Source organism: Marmota flaviventris, chromosome 1 (assembly GCF_047511675.1).
Source record: "Marmota flaviventris isolate mMarFla1 chromosome 1, mMarFla1.hap1, whole genome shotgun sequence".
NCBI classification, from domain to species: domain Eukaryota; kingdom Metazoa; phylum Chordata; class Mammalia; order Rodentia; family Sciuridae; genus Marmota; species Marmota flaviventris.
The window spans coordinates 182,289,132-182,310,866 of NC_092498.1; the positions used below are offsets into that span (position 1 = coordinate 182,289,132).

Genomic DNA, 21,735 nt, shown 5'->3' on the forward strand with positions numbered 1-21,735 from the left:
TTTATATGTGGAGAGGCTAACCAATGTAATACTGAAGGAGCAAAACAAAGTTGAAGAACTGATATTACCCAACTTAAAATATGTACTATACAGTACAGTAACCAAGATATCTTTTTTTTTTAAAATCAGTGAGAAAATAGACAAATAGACTTACATTAATATAGTCAACTAACCTTTGTCAAAGAAAGGTAATGAGAAAACATTCTTTTCAAAAAATGGTATTGGAATAACTGAACACGCAAAAAAAACAACACAGACATACATTACTCCTGCACAGCACCCCCATCCCGCTCCCCACCAAAAAAAATCCTCAAGAGTAAGTTCCGGTGTTCCAGTGCATAGTAGAGCAAACAGTTAAAAATAATATAGAACTTATTTCAAAATAGGTATGACAGAATTTGAATGGTTTTACCACAAAGAAAGATAAATGTTTAGGGTGATGGACATGCTAATTAAACGGTTCATTACACAAAGTACACATGAATAGAAACAATATATTGTATTCCACAAATACGTATAATTGTTAGGTGTCAATCAAAATATTTTTTAAAGTCTATTTTAAATGAGAGAGGGAGGGAGGGAAAAGAAAGAAATAATGCCACATAAGAAAATATAGCTCCCTTCTCTGAAAAAAAAAAAATATATATATATATATATATATATATTCTGTCTGTTATGCATCAGATTGCATAATCATTTTTTTTATCCATGAAGGAAGGTTTAGAATTGGGGGTAGCAGAGCACAAAAATGGGAAGCACTTGGGGCCTTGGTGAGATCATGAGCTGGTGAATTAACCCTGGAGCCATCCTGCATTTAGACCTGTGTATTGTTATAGTTTATGCAACAGAGAAACCCTAGATATTTGCTATGTCCATCATAATGTATCAGTGGTTGGGGAGGAGATACCTGAAAAGATGAATATGGGCAAGGAAAATGTAGAGTAATAAATGACACCAGATTGCAAAATTCTGGTCTATTCAACATCATATTTACAGGAATAATTAACTGAAGGTTTCTGATAATTAGACTTTAAGATATTCTTAAAAATGGAATACTTTGTTTCCTTCTTGCTGTTGCTTCTGTACGGATCCTTAAAGCCTGACAAAAAAATACTTAAAAATGAAATCATCTATATCCAATACCCAAAATAAATACAAATAGCATCTGTATAAAAGTTTATGTGTCAGTTATCTAAAATATAGTATGCTGGATAAATATTAAAAATAAAAACATATCTGGAAGCTTCTACAGTTATCTTTTCCACATTTTTATTTGTCCCTTGTCAATTCATTTCAGCAAATATTGAGTTCATTCAGCACTTACTGGTGACCAGACAAGATTCTAGGCACTGCTACATTTCAGAAACATACTTAAGGTAGCGAGTCACGGGATTTCACAAAGGCAAACAGCCTAGAAAATTCATTATCTAGCAGCCAAAATCACCACTTGCCTCTGATTTTGGAGAATTCATGCAACTATCTCACACCGGTCCACAAATCTAAGGGTTAAAGATTTTGTGAATACAAACCCTGGTTTGGTATTCCGTGAAGATGGATATAATCACAGCCATAAATTGACAAGTTATGCATAAAGCTACAGTGACAAACAAGGCCACAAGCCATCACAGGTCTCTGAAATTACTGATGTACTTCCAAAACACCAGTAAGTGAAAGAGCAGGTGGCCCTCACCCTGTGGGCTGCAGTTCTAAATCTTTCCAGTGGACTGGGAAATAAGCACTTCACCATTTAACAGGAGCGGAGGAAGTCACTTCATCATTGACCTGTCGAAGGAACTGCTGACACAAGAAACTTTTCCCCACTTAAAAAAATCACAAGTACCAAGTGGCTGCCTAACAATTGGAAAATGTATTTTTTGCCCATGCTAACCGTCTTATTTGAAAATAAAGGCCAGTTCCCTTTGAGGAACTTTGGGTGCACTCCACATTTGAACTCCCATAGTCCATGAATCCCGTAGAGGTAAACCTTGGGTGAATCTGTCAATGGCATATAAATTTATTTATAACTATAGCTGTGCATCTATTATCCACTATATGACTCAAAATGCCAACTGTCTGGTAGCTGAATAGCAATTCACTGGATACCATTTTCAAAAAATGTTAGGTCAAGCCTGCATTTATTACACGAGATCTTGTGGTTTAGGATTAGAAAAGAAGAAAGAGAAAACCCAGAATCATCCTGTCAGTTATCAAGTAAAGCTATAAATTGCTCCCAGAATTAACTCATATCATTTATGGTTTAAAAAAAAATAACTCAATATGTATGTTTAAAGTTCTCCTGGAAGGACAAATTGGCTAAAAGGATGGGATACACTGACACAGCTCAATTAATCCTCAATTATACGACTAAGAAAAAAAAAGAATTACAGTCTCTACAATTTTGGAAAGATACTAAATATGAAAATATTTCATTTCCATGCCAATACCAAACATAAGGAGGACAGAAAATTAACAGTGAATGCACACTGTGAATCTGTTGCTTTGCCCTCTTTCATCTTCAGAGCCATCTTACAGTCGTATCTTCTTTACTGTACAGGAATCTGAGACTCACAGAAGTTTAAAAAAGAAACGTGTTCAAAATTACACAATAAGTGCTGCATCCTAATGCAAGTCCCTTTGTCCACTTCATGAAGATGGACCAAACAGTAACCTGAAAATAACTCCTCTCTCATCTGAATTGGAACTATGGAGTAGGTGAAAAACTGAAGCACTGGTCATGATAATTTATTGAGGAATCATCCAAAGATTTGAACATATTATTCCCCCAACACTCTAAGATAGCTGACTTTAATATATCCCCCTCCCCTGACTCAAATACCCAAGAAAAGGTGGTTCAGCTCTTGTCATATAAAAACAAACAAAAACTGGAAGTAAAGTCAACTCTCATCAGCAGCACATCACTCTTGTGTTGCCCTGAGAAGTAGGGAGCTGGAGCCCTACTTTTACACATGCTGCTAGCTCCGATAAGCACAGCTGGGCTGAGGAGACCTCTTTTCCTAAATTCCGTTGCCAAGTTGAATTTTATGATCTTCACTGGCAGATGATCAAATGCAAACTCTTAACTTACAGCCAAGTTATCTTACAGCAGCTGTTGGAAGAAATCATTTAGAATGCAAATCTGGTCCTTAATCTATGGGAAAACGGTTGCAGTGATGGATGGCTTTTGAAGCAATAGTTCACAAATGACACCCCTGATGCCCTCTAGTATTATGGAGGAAGAAAAACTTAGCTGCCAGTTGTGTTTATTTTCTTTGGAGCAACTGCCCCTGTTAGAGGTATTGATGACCCCCAGAAAGACGGTCTAGGTATTTAAATCTTCCTCAACTTTCCTTTTTAAGTAAGTGAAATTGATATCAGACAGATATGAAGGCTATGTTTCAGGTGATTTCTTCTTAGTATCTGGGTTCACACTGACTCTCAATCCTCTGAAGCACTTTGCAATGGGATATAATAACCTACGTAAACCCCTTGGTGCTGTCAGGGAAGAAGCACCTAAGAATTCATTGAATCATTCAACACCTTTGATCTTCCTCTCTTCAGTTCAATGAAATATCAGTCCTGATTATTAGGAAGTTGTTTTCTGAAGAAACCTGGGCTTTGAGCAGTATTTTTGAAGCCTTCATCTCATGATAACTGCCATAGTTATAAGCAATAGAAAAGTGTTTCTATCTGTTTTGTTAGGCACGGTGAATTTCAAATAGATTAAGGAATTATCAGAACAAGCATAAGAGGAAATTACTCTCATGAGTAAAAGATTAGAGAAGGAAAGTTATACCTGTTTGGAGACATTTTATCTTGGTTTTATATACAGCAGAGGAAAACTTGTAGTCTTAATAATTTTAACTTTGAATATTAGTCTAGAAGGTCTAACATGAGGCCACTTTTTTGCCTGTGTTACTGAGTCAACAAGTACAAAGGGAAAAACAAGATGGCACCACCAATCATGCTTACTTCTACATTCTGCTCTCCTCTGACCCAGCCTCATCAAAGGCCATTCCCAGTTTCCTTAAACACACAACTGCCTATATCACTAAGCTACATGAATAAAAGTGGCAGAGATGGTAAGGCTTCAGTTAGGACAAGGGCAATATCCTGGATTCCTCATAATCTCAGCTACTATCAGAAGAATGCTGTTTCTTCTGAAATAGAGCAGGTTTTGGAAGAGTAAGACAGTAGCGTGAACTTTCAATATTTTAGGTTTGAGGTATCTATCAGCTAACCAAGTAAAGACACTGAGGGATCAGGGAAATGACTGAGTATGCAGTTGGGGAAGAAGTTTCAGCTGAAAATACAAATGTGGAAGTTATTTGGATACCCATATTGATAACTTATCCCTGTCCACACCCATCTCCAGATAATGAAGCATTTCTTCTGCAAACCAGAGTTGAGACCTCTTTTTTCAGAGAACACATCCCTTCATGAGATATGTAAGTTTCATTCTTTTAATATTCTTCAATGCCTTATAAGTTGTTTAAAAACAAAAAGAAACTCTTCTATACATGAAATAACTTTTGGTGGAGTGTGTGCTTCAGACTATTAAACCTTTAAAATTGAGGTTGTAATTCTTAGCATTTTTCAATTTAAAGACTGGCAATTTGTTTCAAGTTAGAAGAGATGGCAGGGTCAAACTTTTAGTGACAAGATCCCACCATAAACTTGTCACTCTCAAAATCTGCTACAAATTTCCAGGCAACACGTAACATGGTAATGGAGTTGCAATGTGAACCAAACATCTCCAGAGGAAAAAGCTGCAAGACGAAAAAAGAGGAGAGAGTGTTCCAAGTTATTTATTTAAAATAAAGACCTGTCATTTCATATCAAACTGTCTATAAAATTTTATAATAAAATTTCAGCCAATCTGAGTATTTTTAAAATGAGAATTACAGTGTTCCTTTTTAAAATTTTGTTCTAATTATACATGATAGAATATATGTTTAAATTTATTTTTATTTTTAGTTGTAGATGGACACAATACCTTTATTTTATTTATTTACTTTTATGTGGTACTGGAGATCGAACCCAGTGCCTCACACCTGCTAGGCAAGTGCTCTACCACTGAGCTACAAACCCAGCCCTGATAGAATGTATTTTGACATATTATACATACATGAAATATAACTTCTCATTTTTTGTGGTTGTATATGATGTAGAATTACACTGGTCATGTAGTCATACATGCACATAGGATAGTAACGTCTGATTCATTCTACTATCTTTCCTGAGTGTTTTATAAATATACAAACACTGCCACTTCTGTTCAGCTGATTTCCAAAGCTCAGTATTAAGACCTATACTTTGGCTATTGTTTACAAGTGTAAGAACCACACTCTAGACTAAGCTGATAAGTTCTTAGGGCAAACCACTTCATTTGCCTCCTTGGGTTGAAAGAGAACCATTCTGTCTTGAGAAGAGCCAGGCAACTGACTGTTAATGAGGATCAACTGGAGTGGGTACAACAGGGTATTATAGTTAATTTTTAAACCTTCATAATGACAAAGGCACCACATGACCAAACTGATCAACTCTGATCCTGGGAAGATTCAAGACCATGAAGATATCAATGAACCCATTTGAGCTTTTAGCCCAGCTTTTCTAAACACTGGAACATACTGCTGTATGGTTTATTCATTTCTATAAAAATTGCTTTCTCATTACTTATCACCATTTGCTTTAGTTTTGTTGCATAAATTGAAGAACCAATAATGCCTAAACACCACTGCTGAACGAAAACAAAGAACTCTTTTTTGTTGACCTATTTATTTTACTTGAAAATAGGAATATATAACTGCCATCGAAGTACAACCATAAAAGAAATGTTAGGTTTTTATAATTAAGCCTTTTAATGGAAACACATGATTTCTAATCAAATCTACATTATTCTGTAATTTCAGGTTATGCTGTTTTCTTTATACTCTGCACTTTAAGGGCTAAAATATCTTTCATGTTTTTCTAAATTATTGTTTCAGATTTTGTAAAGTAATAAAAATACCACAAAATACAAGAGAGAAAAAGAGGATCTTAATGGACTATACAAAGGACATATGAAAGTTTTTTAATTACAATTTATTTTAAATACATTGCGAAAGCAAAAAATATTTTACATTAATAATGTTTTATCATTGCTTTTGTAACTACTCTGAAAGTGCTACTGCTTTAACATGAATAGGCTTAGAGAAATAGGAAATATTTTTACTATATGTAACATATATTACACTGTAAGAGCAGTGCAGACTTTGAGCGATGGGTTTTAAAATATTTACTTCTCAATGTCTCTTAAAACCATAAAGATAGCTACTTAGTGTTACTTAAAATAAAATGAAAATTAAAGATAAATATTCCCTTGCCCGAGCCAAAACATAGAACAGAAACCTAACTTAAGAAACCATTAAAAATCAACAAAATCAGACTTGCAAACAGTCTAGTAAAACATATGCTAAACTGTTTTTACCCAAGCACTGAATATTCATTGAATTATAATTCATGAGATTTTTAATTTCTATAATATCTGCATTAATGACTGGGAAAAGTTAATGTGATAATAAGGATAAAATAGATTATGAGCTACTCTTTTGAATTAAGAAGGCAATAGCAGAATAATAACAATACAGTATACATAATCAAGCAAACTCTGAGGGCTATTTTGGGAGAATATTTTAAATGAGAGAAGACAGAATCAAAGATAGACATGACAACTCAATGAGACCCAAATGTAAATGATAAGACCATCGACAGAACCTTGAAGGAAAATGCTTTTCCCATCAAGGGATGATTTGTACTGGCCTCCAGGTGTAATATTATGTGCACTGATGAGCTGATCAACAGAACAGAACTTCTACCCAGCTGTAATCAAGAGTGATTGATGGTTGGGACAAAAAAGTTGATTATCATGACAAGTTCACTGATGCAGAGAAAATAAGCTCTGCTTGGGAAATGAATAAAACCTGTTCAGAGAATACCTTCTGAAACCTTATTTATAAAAGAGTCTAGGAGAAGGTTAAAAGTTGTGCAGATCGACCTGATACACTGATAAAGCCGATAAGAACAAATTTACCATACATCCATCTCCACAGATTTCCTATATAAGGAATTTAAACGCTCATCTATGCCCGTTAAAGAGTAACCACATAGGCACAATGTTATGTATGCGATCATGAAAAGATCTCTCTGCTTCTCAAAAGATCACTGAAAATCACACATGGACACAGATAATTGAATTTCCATAGCATATGAGGCTTCTGCCTGCCCTCCTTGGTTTCCTCCCCAAATGATCGCAACCTTTACTGCTATCAGATTCAATTTATATCCACACATAGATTTGGACTGAAATAACAGTTCCTAGAGGCAGTATTTTGCATTGAAAATGAGGTTTGGCAGGCTTCACAAAGGTGAATCTGGGCCAGAATGTTGAGTGTAAATACAGCATTCTAAAATCACACCCAGATTAAGCAAAGATCCTAGAAAATGAAGGAAAACATATATTTTTCTGTTTTTTGGTCTGGTTCTAAAGCCATACAAGAAATCCTGGCAATGTAATGCACATGTAGTGAGCAATTTATAGCATGCCTGGTACAATTTCATTCTCGTTAAGCCCAGGATCAATCCAAATCACCACTCCTAAACCAATCACCATAAGAAGGTGAAGGAGGTTAAATAAAGGGATAGGTTAATTTAATCTATATAGAGATTTTTGGCCATGTGGATACTTGGAAAGGGTACAGGCATTTTATCACAATTACTCTAGTTAATTAATACAGAGGAGAGAATTCAACAGAACAGAGACAATACAGAATAGCCAACTGTTAGGAAGGGAAGAACATAAATGACCACAAAATCAACATGACACAAGAGCAGACACTGATATTAGTTGCCTTTTTTCTCAAATCCCTTTGGTCCTCTGCACAGGAATAAATCCCTCCATTGTCCTCATTTTCAGGGCTATGGTGAAACTGGCAATTTACAGAATGCTGACATAAATTATAACTGAAATATAACAAAAAGGGAAAAAGAGGCTTCATACACTGATGATAATTAATGGAAAGAGATGAGGAAAGTTTTATCCTTGTGACTTCCAGTTACTGGTGACCAATAATCCAGTTTTACTTTTGGTCTCTATATGTTTTGTTAGTGTCTAGTAATTCTTTGAGAAATGGGTATGGTTGTCAAAAAAGATACAAAATGGCATAGTAAATTTTTAGTAGATATGTATCAACAAAGAATTCCTTCACAACTGGGTTACATCAAGAATTTTATCTCCTGGGTTAATAAAGACTACATCTGTCAGTCAGTGATGCATTTGCTGACACACCCTGAAAATCTAAGTACAGTCATAAAGCTAAAATCTGGGATGTTTGGCTAAAGTGAATCCCCACCTCCTGAAAAATAACCTAAGATTCAGAGGTTGCTACGAAGAAAGCTTTCAGAATTGTAAAGAATCAATTTACAGTCCATACTCAAAATCTTCCTCATTTCCATTTCAAGATGGGGGTTTTTTCACATTTAGGTTTCAGGGAATCAGTTCTTAAGATGTGAATTCTGACTTTCAGAGGGATAAAGCATCAAGGAAAAGGAAACCTAAGCTTCATTTTTATCAAACCATGGCAATTATTTTAAACGCTTCTCAGTGAAGCTGAAACAGATCATTTTAGAGATTCTTGTTTCTACCTTCATTTTCTTGTCACAGCAATAAGGAAAAATGTTTCTAGTCTGAAGCGCTTCATTCATTTACCCACTCAGCAGTTACTGAGAATTCCTAGGGACAACTTTCAGGACCCAGACAACTCTGAGTGCACATTAGAAACATACCTGCTGCTTCACTACTACCTTCTGTTTTCCCCATCTTCTTAAACTCCTGCAGGCAGCAACAAAGACTCTCTCCTGCTCCTTTCCATAACTTTCAATTTTGAAATGTTTGTATATTTCAGCAGCAATTGACGCCTGTACTAATGGTATCCACCCTTGGGTAATTTCTATAGTGCATGCAGAACACAAGTGGCCAACTGTCTCAGTTGAAAATTATCAGCTGATGTCAATGCAGGCGTCAAATTTCCTCTAAGGCATGCCACCTGATATGACAAATGAAAGCTCTAGGCTGGGTCTTAGGAGCCCTGTTTCTTGTCCCCTGGCTGTTTCAGCAGCCTAGTGACCTTGAAATGGTAAACAAAATATGATGGTCTTTGGTTTCTCCATCTTGTAAAATCTAAAATGAACAGAAAGACATTTCTGTGCACTACTTTAAAATTGCTCTTTGACTTGCTCACATTACTCAGTAGAAATACACGTATCCCTTTGCTTACGAGGGGTCTGTACACATCCACTACTTATGTGTACACTCAGCATTCCTAGCATTCGAAGTCCAATTTTCCATGTCTAGGAGAAGTTAATAGAAAAATGGATTGTATGATTTTGTTTTTTCTTTGAGAATAAGGAAAAGAAACTTAGAGAAATACAGATACATGTAGTGCTCTTTTCTCACTCTCTTCCCCTTTATTCAATCTCCAGATGAAACTCCAGAGTAGTAATTCCTGATTCAGAGATTCCTAAAATATCCCAATATTTGGAGTTTTATTTTTTAAAATCCTGCCAAATAAGCATACTATTTCTATAGATACCTATGCTCTTGGCTGGCTCATATTTTCCCCTGAAATCTTTTAATAGCCAGACCCAATCTTCTTACTTGGTCCTTCTGTTCAAATTTTGTTTTCTGAGGCTTTCTGATAAAACTGTTGTTGGTTCTGCTCAAGAAGTAGAAACTAGTGTGGTTGAGAGATAATACAAGTGCAAATGCATAGTCAGAGGTTAAGGTCTTCAAAAGAGACCTCCCAGTCACGTGACTCAAACATCCATAGCCTATGGTGCTTCAGCACACTCTTCTAAGCTAGCCCCCACATGGGACAGGGAGCCAAACAGCCTCAGAATCTCAGATGTGTTCTTATCTCAAGAAAATGAATGGACCTGCCAAAGACTTGCTTCTGAAGAGGAAAAGGCACCTAGTGGGAGGGCCATGATGTCCAGGCTGGACTTCCCAGTAACTGAGTCCTGAAAACCAACAGAGGATACTCTTTTATAAAAGAGATGTTTCAAAAATGCCTCAAAATTCAATTTACAAATGGGTTCCTCAGAAGATCTTTTGGGAAATAGAAATACCAACACTGGACTTAAAGATGCTGAGAGTTTTTTTTTAACAGATACACCTTTCCCAGGGACAATTTGTCCCTATATACTTTTAAAAGTAAAGACATACCAGGAATGAGTATTTCATATCAATGGAAAAACATACTAAATACAAACACATTAAATACGGAGTAGGTCCCTTGAAATGTTTTTAAAAAGTGAACAAAAGAGATATTTTCAAACGTTGGTATTTTTTAAAAATTTAATACTTAAAAAAAAATTAACTAAGGTTATCTCGCTCAATATAAATGACCTTTTATACTTATTTACTACATAGTTTATAATCTGATAGTCTACATGTCCAACTTTATTTAATTCTTACAGTATCACTGAAAGGTATAGATAGTCATTCTAAATTAAAAGATTGTGGAACCAATAAGTTCAAAGAAGAGCCCAGGGACACACAACCAATCAGAAGGCAGCTCTGGGCAATAAACTGTCCAATCCTGATGGATGATCTGCCTACCAGGTGTCAGATTATGTGCACATCCTACATGGACACATTTTTAGGAATCTTTCACCAGGATATTAAATAAAATGTGAGGATAAAAATGTGCTATCATGGGCATTTTCTTAGACTGCAGACACTGACAGATATGGGGGAAAATATTCAAGAAACTGCAACACATCTTAAAAACAGAATTTATAATTTGAGGGGGGTAAAACATGCAATTTAAAAACTATAATAAGATCACAGATGCAACAGTTCCTTTTTTATGAAATTCAAGCATGCTCATAAAGGAAATTTGAAATTAAAAGTTGGAAGATGAAAGAGAAAAGTTCTTTGACTTTAAACAAACACCAGTATTTTTTGGTTTTGTCCCATTTAAGTTGCATTTTCTTTAAATATCAGCCCCACAAATAAAAGTGATTTAAGTATTAAAATATGTCTTAAGACATTATATTATAAGAAAGTTTAATTCTCTTATTTGGTCATTTGAAAAGAAAAAAACATGCTACCAGAATCTCTATTCCAAAAAAACCACTTGATTAAGACGTTATCAACGAAGAGGTGTGAATTAAATTTAGATACATTGCTTATTTTCATTACCTTTCCAAGTTCAAAACTGTGGAACAATAATGATTTCAAGTTTATAATATCATTGGAAAATTAATTATATTGGTGATTATTCCAAAGATCTCCCTTTAGAAGGGTCAGAGGCTAGAAGTGACGTTCTCTTCTAACAAGGATTTTTTTCCCCTTCTGGTTTATCAAATAGTTCCCAGAAGAAATCAATGCTTGATAATCCTCGGTTGCAAAAGGAAAAATCATTACTGTATTATGTAGTTCAGTAATCTTAATTTATATTTTTTATTTTTTTAATTATAGATGGACACAATACCTTTATATATTTTTATCAAACCCAGTGCCTCATACATGCAAGACTAGCACTCTACCACTGAGCCACAACCCCTTGCCCCTGAATTTATATTTAAACTTTCAACATGTTTATGCTTGAATTTTGAGTGTGACTGAATATGAGTGAATCATTTGAGAGGACACAGGACACCTTGCAAGGAAGGGCTAGCCAATATATTGCTTTCCGGTAACAGCTCTGACTTCATCCACTTAGTTCCACAAGGGAAGAAGCCCTCAAGGCCTCTCTCCAGGACAGTCTGACTCAGTAGGAAAAACACAGATCTTCATCTAAGCCATTGTTGTAGCATCCTCTGGAAATCCAGAATGGATGTGCTTCCCAACTTTGACCAAAAGAGCCATAAACATTGAAGAAATGAACTACCCCTGTCCAGCCAGCTACTGGCCACATGGCCATCTCAACTTGTGCAGGTGAAATTAGCAAAAGGTCCTTTTTGCCTCTAAAATATTATCAAATTCTGGAGGTTAAAAGCAGATGCTATAATTTTATATTCCTTTGTTTGGAGCCTAAGATCTCACTTCATTCATACCCTACAAAAACATCATTAAACATTCATTCTCTGTATTTCACTAATTATTCACATCCATGATGGCCTTGCTGTAAGTTGTCCTTCAAAGGCAAACTTAATAACACAGTAACAGGCTTATATTAAGACGCTGATAGAATAATTGGAAAAATTACAATTTTTCAGTCTTTAATTGAAAGGCTTTTTTCAAAACCCAGGGTATCTTTCCAATGAAAATTGGAAAAAAAAATTTATTCAAGAAAAAAGCCTGTATCAGAAGGCAATCTGATTTGAATTCATTAAATATAAATTATAACATTTCAAAAGCTAATTGCAGGTTCCAAAACGGAAATGGTACCACACAAGATACAGGTATGGCAAAATATAAACTACATGGTTTATAATATGAAGGGTTAAAAAATAAATAAGCCGGACACAATGGCACATGCCTATAATCCTGGCAGCTTGGGAGGATTGTGAATTCCAAGCCAGGGCTCAGTAACTTAACGAGGCCCTAAGCAACTCAGGGATACACTGTCTCTAAATAAAATGTAAAAAGTGTTGGGAATGTGGCTCAGTGGCTAAGTACCCCAGGGTTCAAACTCCAACACCAAAATAAATAAATAAATATTTAGAAGAAAAGGAAACTGAATTTTCATGATCTCAAAATGAAAACAACTATAAGCTATTATTTTCATTGGAAGGGGAAGAAGATTTGAAATGTAAAAAATTCATAAGGCAAAATATATTCCTATGTGATAGAGGATTAAACCAAGCATACATGTAAAATAGACTTTGTTTTTGTTTTTTTTTTTTTTTTAGACCAATTCTAAGTTTAAAAATGGAAACAAGACAACAAAATCCAGATTTACCTGGAAAGAACAAAAAGGCACTTGTATTGAGATTAGAAAACTTCTTGGTATTAAAATAATCAAATATGATATGTATGTCTATTTAGATTTTGATTTTCCTTTACAGAGGGATGACTTTCTTATATATGGATCAATTGATAAATGTAATTGGCCTTGGCATTAATATCATGCAATTGATATTTATTTATGGATATAACTGGCCAATAAGTAAACTAATATATTATGTCCAGTTCATTAGTTCTTCTTAGTATATAATGATGATACCAGGGCTTTTTTTAAGTCTCTAAGAGAGTTTCTACTCTTATATCTTAATTTCATAATGATCATGTCTTCTTTGAAAAACAGTTAAGATGCTGCTAGTCATTGAAAAAGTCAACATTGGTTCTTTTTACTGAAAAATAAATAATGCCATAACTTTAAAAATTAGCACTCCATCGTGAATTTATACCCAAGTTTCAAGATAAAGAAAAACGTACAGATGATTAATTCATATATGTCCAGAATAATATAGTCCAAAGAAACTGGGCTGGGTAATTTCCCGACAAATTCAAGTGGTCATGACGTTCAGTTCAAATCTAACTCAAACATCTAAATAAAATATCTGTGGCAGGCAGAATAATGACTTCCCCATCTACGAATAGGATATATTATGGGATAAGGAGTGGGTTAGGTTAGCAGATCAAACTGGGGTTGCTAATCAGATGAATTTTAAATTGGAAAATTACCCTTCATCATCCGGGTGGGCCCAATTTGATCACAAAGGTCTGTAAATGTGGAAAATAGAGGCAGAAGTGTGAGAGGCACAATGATGACAGGTGAGGGTGGACTCTGCCATTGCTGTCTTGGATATGGGAGGGGTTACAAGCCAAGGAATGCATGTAGCCTCAGGAAGACAGAAACAAAGGTCCTGGATTCTCACCTAGAGTCTCCAGAAGAAACAAACCCTGTCAACACCCTGATTTTATCACTGGGCTCTGTTTCAGACTTATCACCTCCAGAACTACAAGGTAATAAATTTGTGTTGTTTCAAGACACTGAGTAATGTCTTATAGCAGCGATACATAGCGTGACTATGCAGTCAAGGGTCAAGGCTGTAATATGTAACAGTGGTGTGTCCGTGTGCATTTTTGAAGGAATTATGACTCAAACTGATTAGTACAATCTCCTGAATACCTTGACCAGTCATTCAAGTTTTGTGATTAAAGGAAAATTTAGCCATATGCCAAACAGACCCAAAAGCAAAGTCATGAGAACAGAAACCCATTGTCCCTAATAAATACATTTCAAGCCCTATGCCACCTTGACATTTCATTAGCAAAAGAAGTTGCCACTCCTTATTTTCAAGGAAATAAGGTAAGAATGTGTTTATATTTCTTATGTTATATAACATTCTTGTTTATAATGTTCACTTATTATAAATAAAACTCATATGTTCAAATCCTAACCTCCAAGGTGATAATATTAGAAGGTGGGCTATTGAGGAAATGATTAGGTCACCAGGGCAGAACCCTCACAAATAAGACTGGTGCCTCTATAAATAGGCTCAAAAAACCTCCTTCACCTCTCCAACATTTGAGAATACAGTGAAAATGCACCATCTCTAACCAGGCAGCAGGCCCTTGCCAGACACCAATTGCCAGCACTTTCATCTTGGACCTACCTAAAACTATGAGAAATAATTTCTGCAGTTTATAGTTGGTGATAACAGCCCAAATGGACTAAGACAGGTGCTATGGAAGCAATCTTCTCTTTCTAAAGCCAACAGCAGGAATGTTTTGATTGCACTAGTAGATTTGAGTAAGACAATAGCAATCCTTATATAGAATAAAATGCTCTCATAGAAGAAATGAGCCACTTTTTAAATGCTACGTCTATTTCCTCTACCTGATTATCTCATATTCTATCTCATCACCTGAGCATCTAAAAGAACCATTTGGCTATGGAGATTAAATATTGGTAGGTTTAATATACTTCAGCATCCTGATCTATCTGGGCATCTCCACACTGTCTATCAACTTAGGGCAAGGTGACAGGGGATCCATTTTTAAAGTGTGGGGTCTTGCATTTGCCTATGGTCTGAATGGCACCCAACTCCCATTCCTTGCAGACTAACATTCCCTTGTCTCTTCTGCATTTCACAGAACCAACTGCACACCAAAGCAGGTTTGGGGGTACAAAGGTGGTCATAAAGGCTTTTCATACTGGCCACAAGTCAAAAATTAGTATCACTGTGATGGACCCAGAATTCACCTGGTTCTTATCAAAAGGTGTGAATCTTAGCAAAATTGTTATCATCAAAATGATGTGAATAACTTGCAAATCACTGTTCCAGTTCATAGATGTTTCCCTTCTATCATGTTCTCTACGTACATTTTATTTTGGGGGGCTTTAGTGATTTGAGGTCTTTAGGATTCCCTGTTAAATTGCTAATATTCCTAGGATACTAACCAGAGAGCTCTAAAAAATATAATCCAGAATGCAGAATTGACCTGGAATTGGGGGCCTCCATGGTAGGCTAATAGAGTTTACAAATAAAATCTTGGCCTTGAAATGTTTTGGTACCTATCTTATTTCTGAAGTATAATCTATTGAACATGTCATTGGTCCATTGACTATTCTCCCAAAACAAACCTACTATCTTCATTTAGCATTCCAAAGCAAGTATATAAGACTGTTCATGTGTGATTTTTCTATAGTCAATAACCAAATATAATGAACCCCCAAATTAAGGCATATATGGAGTTAAATGTCATCTTTGGATTTTGACACGCTCAGTTACTGGAGAAAAATGTTTAAAAAATATTTTCTCCTGGAAGATTAGAACTGCATAATACATTTCTTTTTTAGTGAATACTAAATGATAAACTTACATCGGAATTAAATCTCAACTGGCAAATGTTGCATGATATGATTTGCTTTCTTCGATGAGGAAGAGGAACCCCGAATGTATGATTTATTACAGCTTTCTGAATCGGGTCCATCTGTAATGAGAAAAATACAACAAATAGAAATAAAGCTTGTCAGTTCCATTGGAATGTTGCCTATTTTATTAAAGAGCCAAGCTGTACAGCTTCCATCTACTGTTCACATTATAAAGACCATTTTTATTCTAAGAAAAGGCATTTCTACTTTCGTGGAAAAGAGATAACAATAAGCCTGAAGCTCAGTATGATAAGGAAATGAAAAATGTACCCATTAGAGTCTGCATACTAAGTGCTTTTCTCATTTAGGATTAAGAATTGTTGCAGTTAGACAGTCCTTAAGTATAATTGAAGGTTTATCAAAACGAGTTCTTGCTAATGCCAGTAACCTATACCATTGCCCCTAAATGGACTTCAAAACAGACTTGATTAGTTGAGCAACTGTGAAATTAAATATACATTATTAGTCAACTTTAACCTTATGCTATGCTTGGAATCTTTTAGCTTCTAAACATATAGCATACAAATCTATTTTTCAAGAATTGACACATATGAAGTTGTTATTTAAGTCATTCAGCAATCATTTATTGACCTTCTAATATATTCTGATATCCTATGAACTTAATTTGGTGGTTTACAGAGCTTTGGTCAGATGTCTGTTCTCTCTCTCCATTCCATCCCAAGATAGGACAAGCAACAACAAAACCTAATATCAGAAATCCACTTCTGATAAAACTTAATGTCCATTCAATACACTCTGTCTTAGGGTTCACGTGCAGGATTCTCAATAGTTACAGCCACATCAAAATTCTGACTTGCTTCTTAATTTTTCTGCAATATCTTTGATCCTCTCTTTTTCTTTTTTCTTATCATGGTTACTGGGGATTGAACTCATGGTTTCTCTACCACTGAGCTATATCCCTACTCCTTTTTATTTTTTATTTTGAGACAGGGCCTTGCTATGTTGCCTAGGCTGGGGCTCTAACTGGTGAACCTCCTATTTCAGCTTCTCAAAGTTTTTGATGAGGTGTAAATGTGATAATTCATGAAATTTACTTAACACAATCCATTCTGTGTGCATTAAGACACGAATAGATGTTGACTACTATGTTTTATACATTGTAAGCCATGTGAAGAAAAAGGTTGCATCAGCCTCACAGTCCTATAGTCATTGTTGACAACCTACCCATTTCACATATGGCCTAAAACAATTCAAAATTATTCAAATTCTGTCCATCTGTCCAACTGACTATCTATCTATTTATTTATTCCATGACTTCTGTTGAAACCTTACAAACTTAGGAACTTTTTTATTAAATTTTCAAAGCTATGATAAGAGTCCTTACCAAGACTTGAGACAGCCCAGAAATGACTTGTCATACATTAAAAAGCTAAGAAGGTGTCTGAAAAATGATGTCGAATATTTAGCTTGTGTTCCACATTAAGTTCATTAATTCCTCTAAATAGGACATCAATAAATTTCACTGGGTTTTGTGTATTTCCAGTCACTGGAACTAGTTGGCTCCCAGGCTCCCTCTAAGGATAGGGAGAAAAAAGTTTCTGTCTCTTCTGTATTCCCATCTCCTCATTAGGTACTTTTGATGCACACTTCTAAACAACAGCAACAACAACAACAAAAAAAAATAATAGCAGTCAGCATTTATTAAGTGCCTTCCAGGTGGGAAGCAGTTAGAATGACCGAGAACTCATGGGTCTGATCATTTTTATTGGCCACCTCCCCTTTGAATTTATCATCTCATGTCAATACTTTCCCGGATTCTAGATGAAACTCAGACTGCCCCCTGTCATTTCTAGTCATTTCTAGTCACTTCCAGGTATATACAAATAATAGGATTCCCCCCTCCCTTACTGCTGAATTCTACCATACTGTCTTCTGAATCAGCTGAAATTAGGTATCTTTAAATATTTATATACATAATAAGATTCACCAATATTAAGGGTACAAGCTGATGGGATATGATAAATGCCTTCAGTCACAAAAATTATCAGAGAGAACATTTCTAGGTAATGAAACAGTTCTCCCCTTCCACTCTGAGGTCAATCTGTCTTCTACTTCCGGCCCAAGGCCACTGGTAGGCTTGCTTGTCACTAGAGTTTTGTTTACTCTAACTCTATATAAATGGCATCAAACAGTTTATTGTCACTGTGTCTAGCATCCTTCATTCGGTCTAATGCTTGTAAAGTTCACCTGTGTTGTTGCGTGTCTCAGTAGTGGGTTTCTTTTTATTGCTGAGTGGTATTCCCTGTGTACCAATAGATCACAGTGTTTGTAGATTTTCCAGATGATGCGCATTTGGATATTTTGCATTAACTTCTATGATCTTTTCAAGTGTTTAACAAACTTGAAATCTAAACTCACCTTTTAAATTCTGTCCAGGATTGTCATCTAAACTTTGAAAAATCAGTTTAAAATTACAGTATCCTTTTCCCTTAGCATGGTCCAGCTACAGGGAAACCTACTGCCAACTTTCCCATCCCAGCCTCGCTTCCAAACTTTCCTCAACTCCACCTCATTCCTGTTTCCACCCAATAAAAATTAACAATGCACAAAGTGTGAGACAGTAGTTATGCAAGTGTATAAATAGATGAGATGGTCTCAACAGCTCCCATCCTCCTCCCTATGACAACCTCAGAAATGATTAACCCTTAAGCCATTAGCAGAAGGAAAAATTAAAGGCAGAAAGAGGACACCACCTTGGAGAAGTTCTCATATGGTCCTGTTGGGTGTGTTCTGTGTACAAACAAAGCCCTTTTCTTTTAGAGGATCAGGTGAATCATGCCTACAACTCATTAAGAAATATTAAAGTCTCATAATGATGCTTTGAAATATAAATGTACTGCAATATTTATATCAAAGATACACTCTGAAAATACCCATTGCCAATTTTTATCATATATTGGTGAGCAGGGTATTATTTTGGTCTTTTGATAACACTGGGGAAGCTGCGTTTGCGATTATATTCAATCCAAAACTGTGTAGGAGGTATTTTGGAACTAGACACTTCATGCAAATGTGACATATTCTCTAGATTAAATTCTTTTGTTTGAATTGAATGATGTTCTGATCACGGTGGCTATAAAATCAGATTTCAAAATGCAAAGTGGTGTATTATTCTTTGGAGACAATTTTATTTCCCGGTATACTTAAGGGGGAAAAAAAAACAACACTTAACAGAATTATACTTTGAAGATGGATTTCACAAACTGCAACTACATCACCAAAAGTAATTATCTTTCATCATTTTAGAATCTAATGCAACAAGATTATAAAAGTTAACACCTTTAATAATAAAAGTAAACAATAATCTCTACTGTATGTGTTAATATATACACATATATAACAAATTACAATGAGTAATTATAAAGGTCTAAATACTAGTCATTGTTTAATATTGAATTAGATGATATCACATGCTATACTAGTAAAAATATTATCTATTATTCAATCTACAGATATATACACAGCCATTTAGATCATTTAACTTAAAGTTATAATTCTTTACCATTATAAACTTTCTGCTTAAAAGAAAGTCATATGTTGATTTTTCTCTCCACAAACCAATAGATCTGTTCTGTTAAAACAATAATCTCTCACAAATATGTGCATGTATTGTTATCAGGTTTTCTGCAAAATCAGCCTTAATAGAGGCCAGTGTATGAGGGGTTCTTGGATCAAACAAGTTGTAGAAAATTAAAATACTAGCCCAGAGATTCACAGTGCACAACAATATTAAAATATGAGATACCCTAAAATAAAATTGCTTTAATTTAGCTTATAAAATAATATGTAGCCAATATATATATTAGTTTGCTCTTCTGTTTGTTTTAAAATTCAGCATGTTTTTTTTTTTCTATACAGGCAATTTAGAAAATAGTGACCTGTGAAAAAGAAAAGTCATTTTAAAAAATGCAAATAAAAAATAAAGGCTTGGGTGTAAAGACACTAAAATTATAACACATAGAAATCAGGATACATACAAATCTTCAGCCACATTCTACTATAGTTTGAAACTGCATTGAAAGCTAAAGAAATGGCAAAAATCAATATGGTATTTTATGACATATTTGTCTGATTTCAAAATTGGGATATTTTACAGGGTTGAATATCTGAATCCACCTTCCACCTTCTCAAAACAAAAGCAAAGAATGGTACACTACCGACTGATATGCCCACCCAAACTCAAGACTAAAATTCAATTTCAAACTCAGCCTATGGCCTTATTTAAAGCCAAAATGAATATGTTTTTCTTCATTTCAGGCTTAAGGACCTTTGCATTTCTATCAGAGGCTGAGGTTTTCACCACTTCCCCTCTGGGCATTCTGCTAAATGGATTTATAAATGAGCAGGCAAGGGGCACATCTCAGGGGTTCAGCTCTGGAGTTCCTTCTCTAAGGTTCCTGTTGCATTTTTGGAGAGGAGGTACCTTAACCCTGAGTTTGCACTTTGTGCTCTAGGAGACACCCTCTCTTTCTCCATCCTATCATTATTGTGGTCTTTCAGTCTTTAAATCTAAGAATAAGAACTTAAATGCCAGGAAATTTAGAAATCCAGAATTGTAAAGGTTGTCTCTTCCAGCTGATATTTCTATATAATAATGGCTAGTACCAATAATTCTAAAGGTTACACTTACAGACACTTACTGTGTGTTTGATGTTTATAAGCATTATTTCTATTGTGACTGACTGAGGAGCTCTTTTTGTCCCTTGCTGAATATCACACAACTAATAAGGGGCAGAGCAATCTCACACTTAAGAGCCTCCCATGCTGCACAATCCACCTAAACTCTCTTGGGTGCTATGATCAAACTCTGCGAGATATATTACGGCTACAAATTTGCAGGACCTTGTAACCCATATACAGGTTTGATAACTTGCCAAATACAGGTATGTGAGGATATTTGCAACTCTCTTGTACTGAGTGACACTGAGCAGAGCCTGATTATTGACTATATCACCTTCCAATAAGTAAAATTTGTATTTATATTACTTATATTAACACACTAGGAAATACTAATGAAAACATTTCAAATCTCACTCTTACACAAATTTGTCCTTTTGAGAAACTTACAATTTTTGTTATCTTTTTAAATGGATACGTAACTTATAAGAAAATGCAAAACTGCTAAGAATATCATTTGTCAACATTAAAAAAAATATATATGCATACTCCAATATGGTCAGCATCTCAATAGAGAGAGAGAATTTCCAGTATCTTAGAGGATGTCTCATCCTTTTCCTGGCCAGACTACACTCTCTAGCCAAAATCATCAATATGAGATTTTTACCATATATTATTTTTGCTTGCTTTTGTGCTTCATAAAAATGTACATTATATAATATGTATTTTCTGTCTAGTTTCTTTTATTCAACATGGTGTCTTCAAGTAATTTGTTCATTTTCACTGCTCTTTAGTATTCCACTGTATGATCATAAAACAACTGTTTGCCAATTTTATTATTTATGGACCTGTGGGATGTTTCCTGTTTGAATCTTTATGAATAAATTACTATAAATATTTCTGAACATGTGTTTGTTGGGGTACAGCAGTCATTTCCTGGAGATAAATTTCCAGGAATTAAATTCCTATATTATAAAATATGCATAGGTGAAGTTTTAACAGCCAGTGTCAAAGAGGTGTCCAAAATATGTGTTGCAATAATACAATGTACTTCTGGCACTAACTACCAAGAGTTAGTGTACATTCTACCGGTGAAGGGCATATTCCTCAATAAGGCTGTCCCCACCTCAGATGCCAACCACAAGTTTAGGAGTCCCCAAGCCACCTGCACTTCTGACAAACCGGACCCAAATTTGGAGGTTCTAATGTCTCAGGCAGTTTGAACAACTTG

The 21,735-nt window shown here is 35.2% G+C and overlaps 1 protein-coding gene across 1 annotated transcript in view; it reads right to left on the reverse strand.

The window, feature by feature from the left end:
• Znf385d (zinc finger protein 385D) overlaps positions 1-21,735 on the reverse strand; it is a 282,504-nt gene that overhangs the window by 98,136 nt on the left and 162,633 nt on the right. The window contains exon 3 of the mRNA XM_027923176.2: positions 15,815-15,925. Coding sequence (XP_027778977.1) covers positions 15,815-15,925 — 111 coding nt within the window. The remainder of the gene's footprint in view (positions 1-15,814; positions 15,926-21,735) is intronic.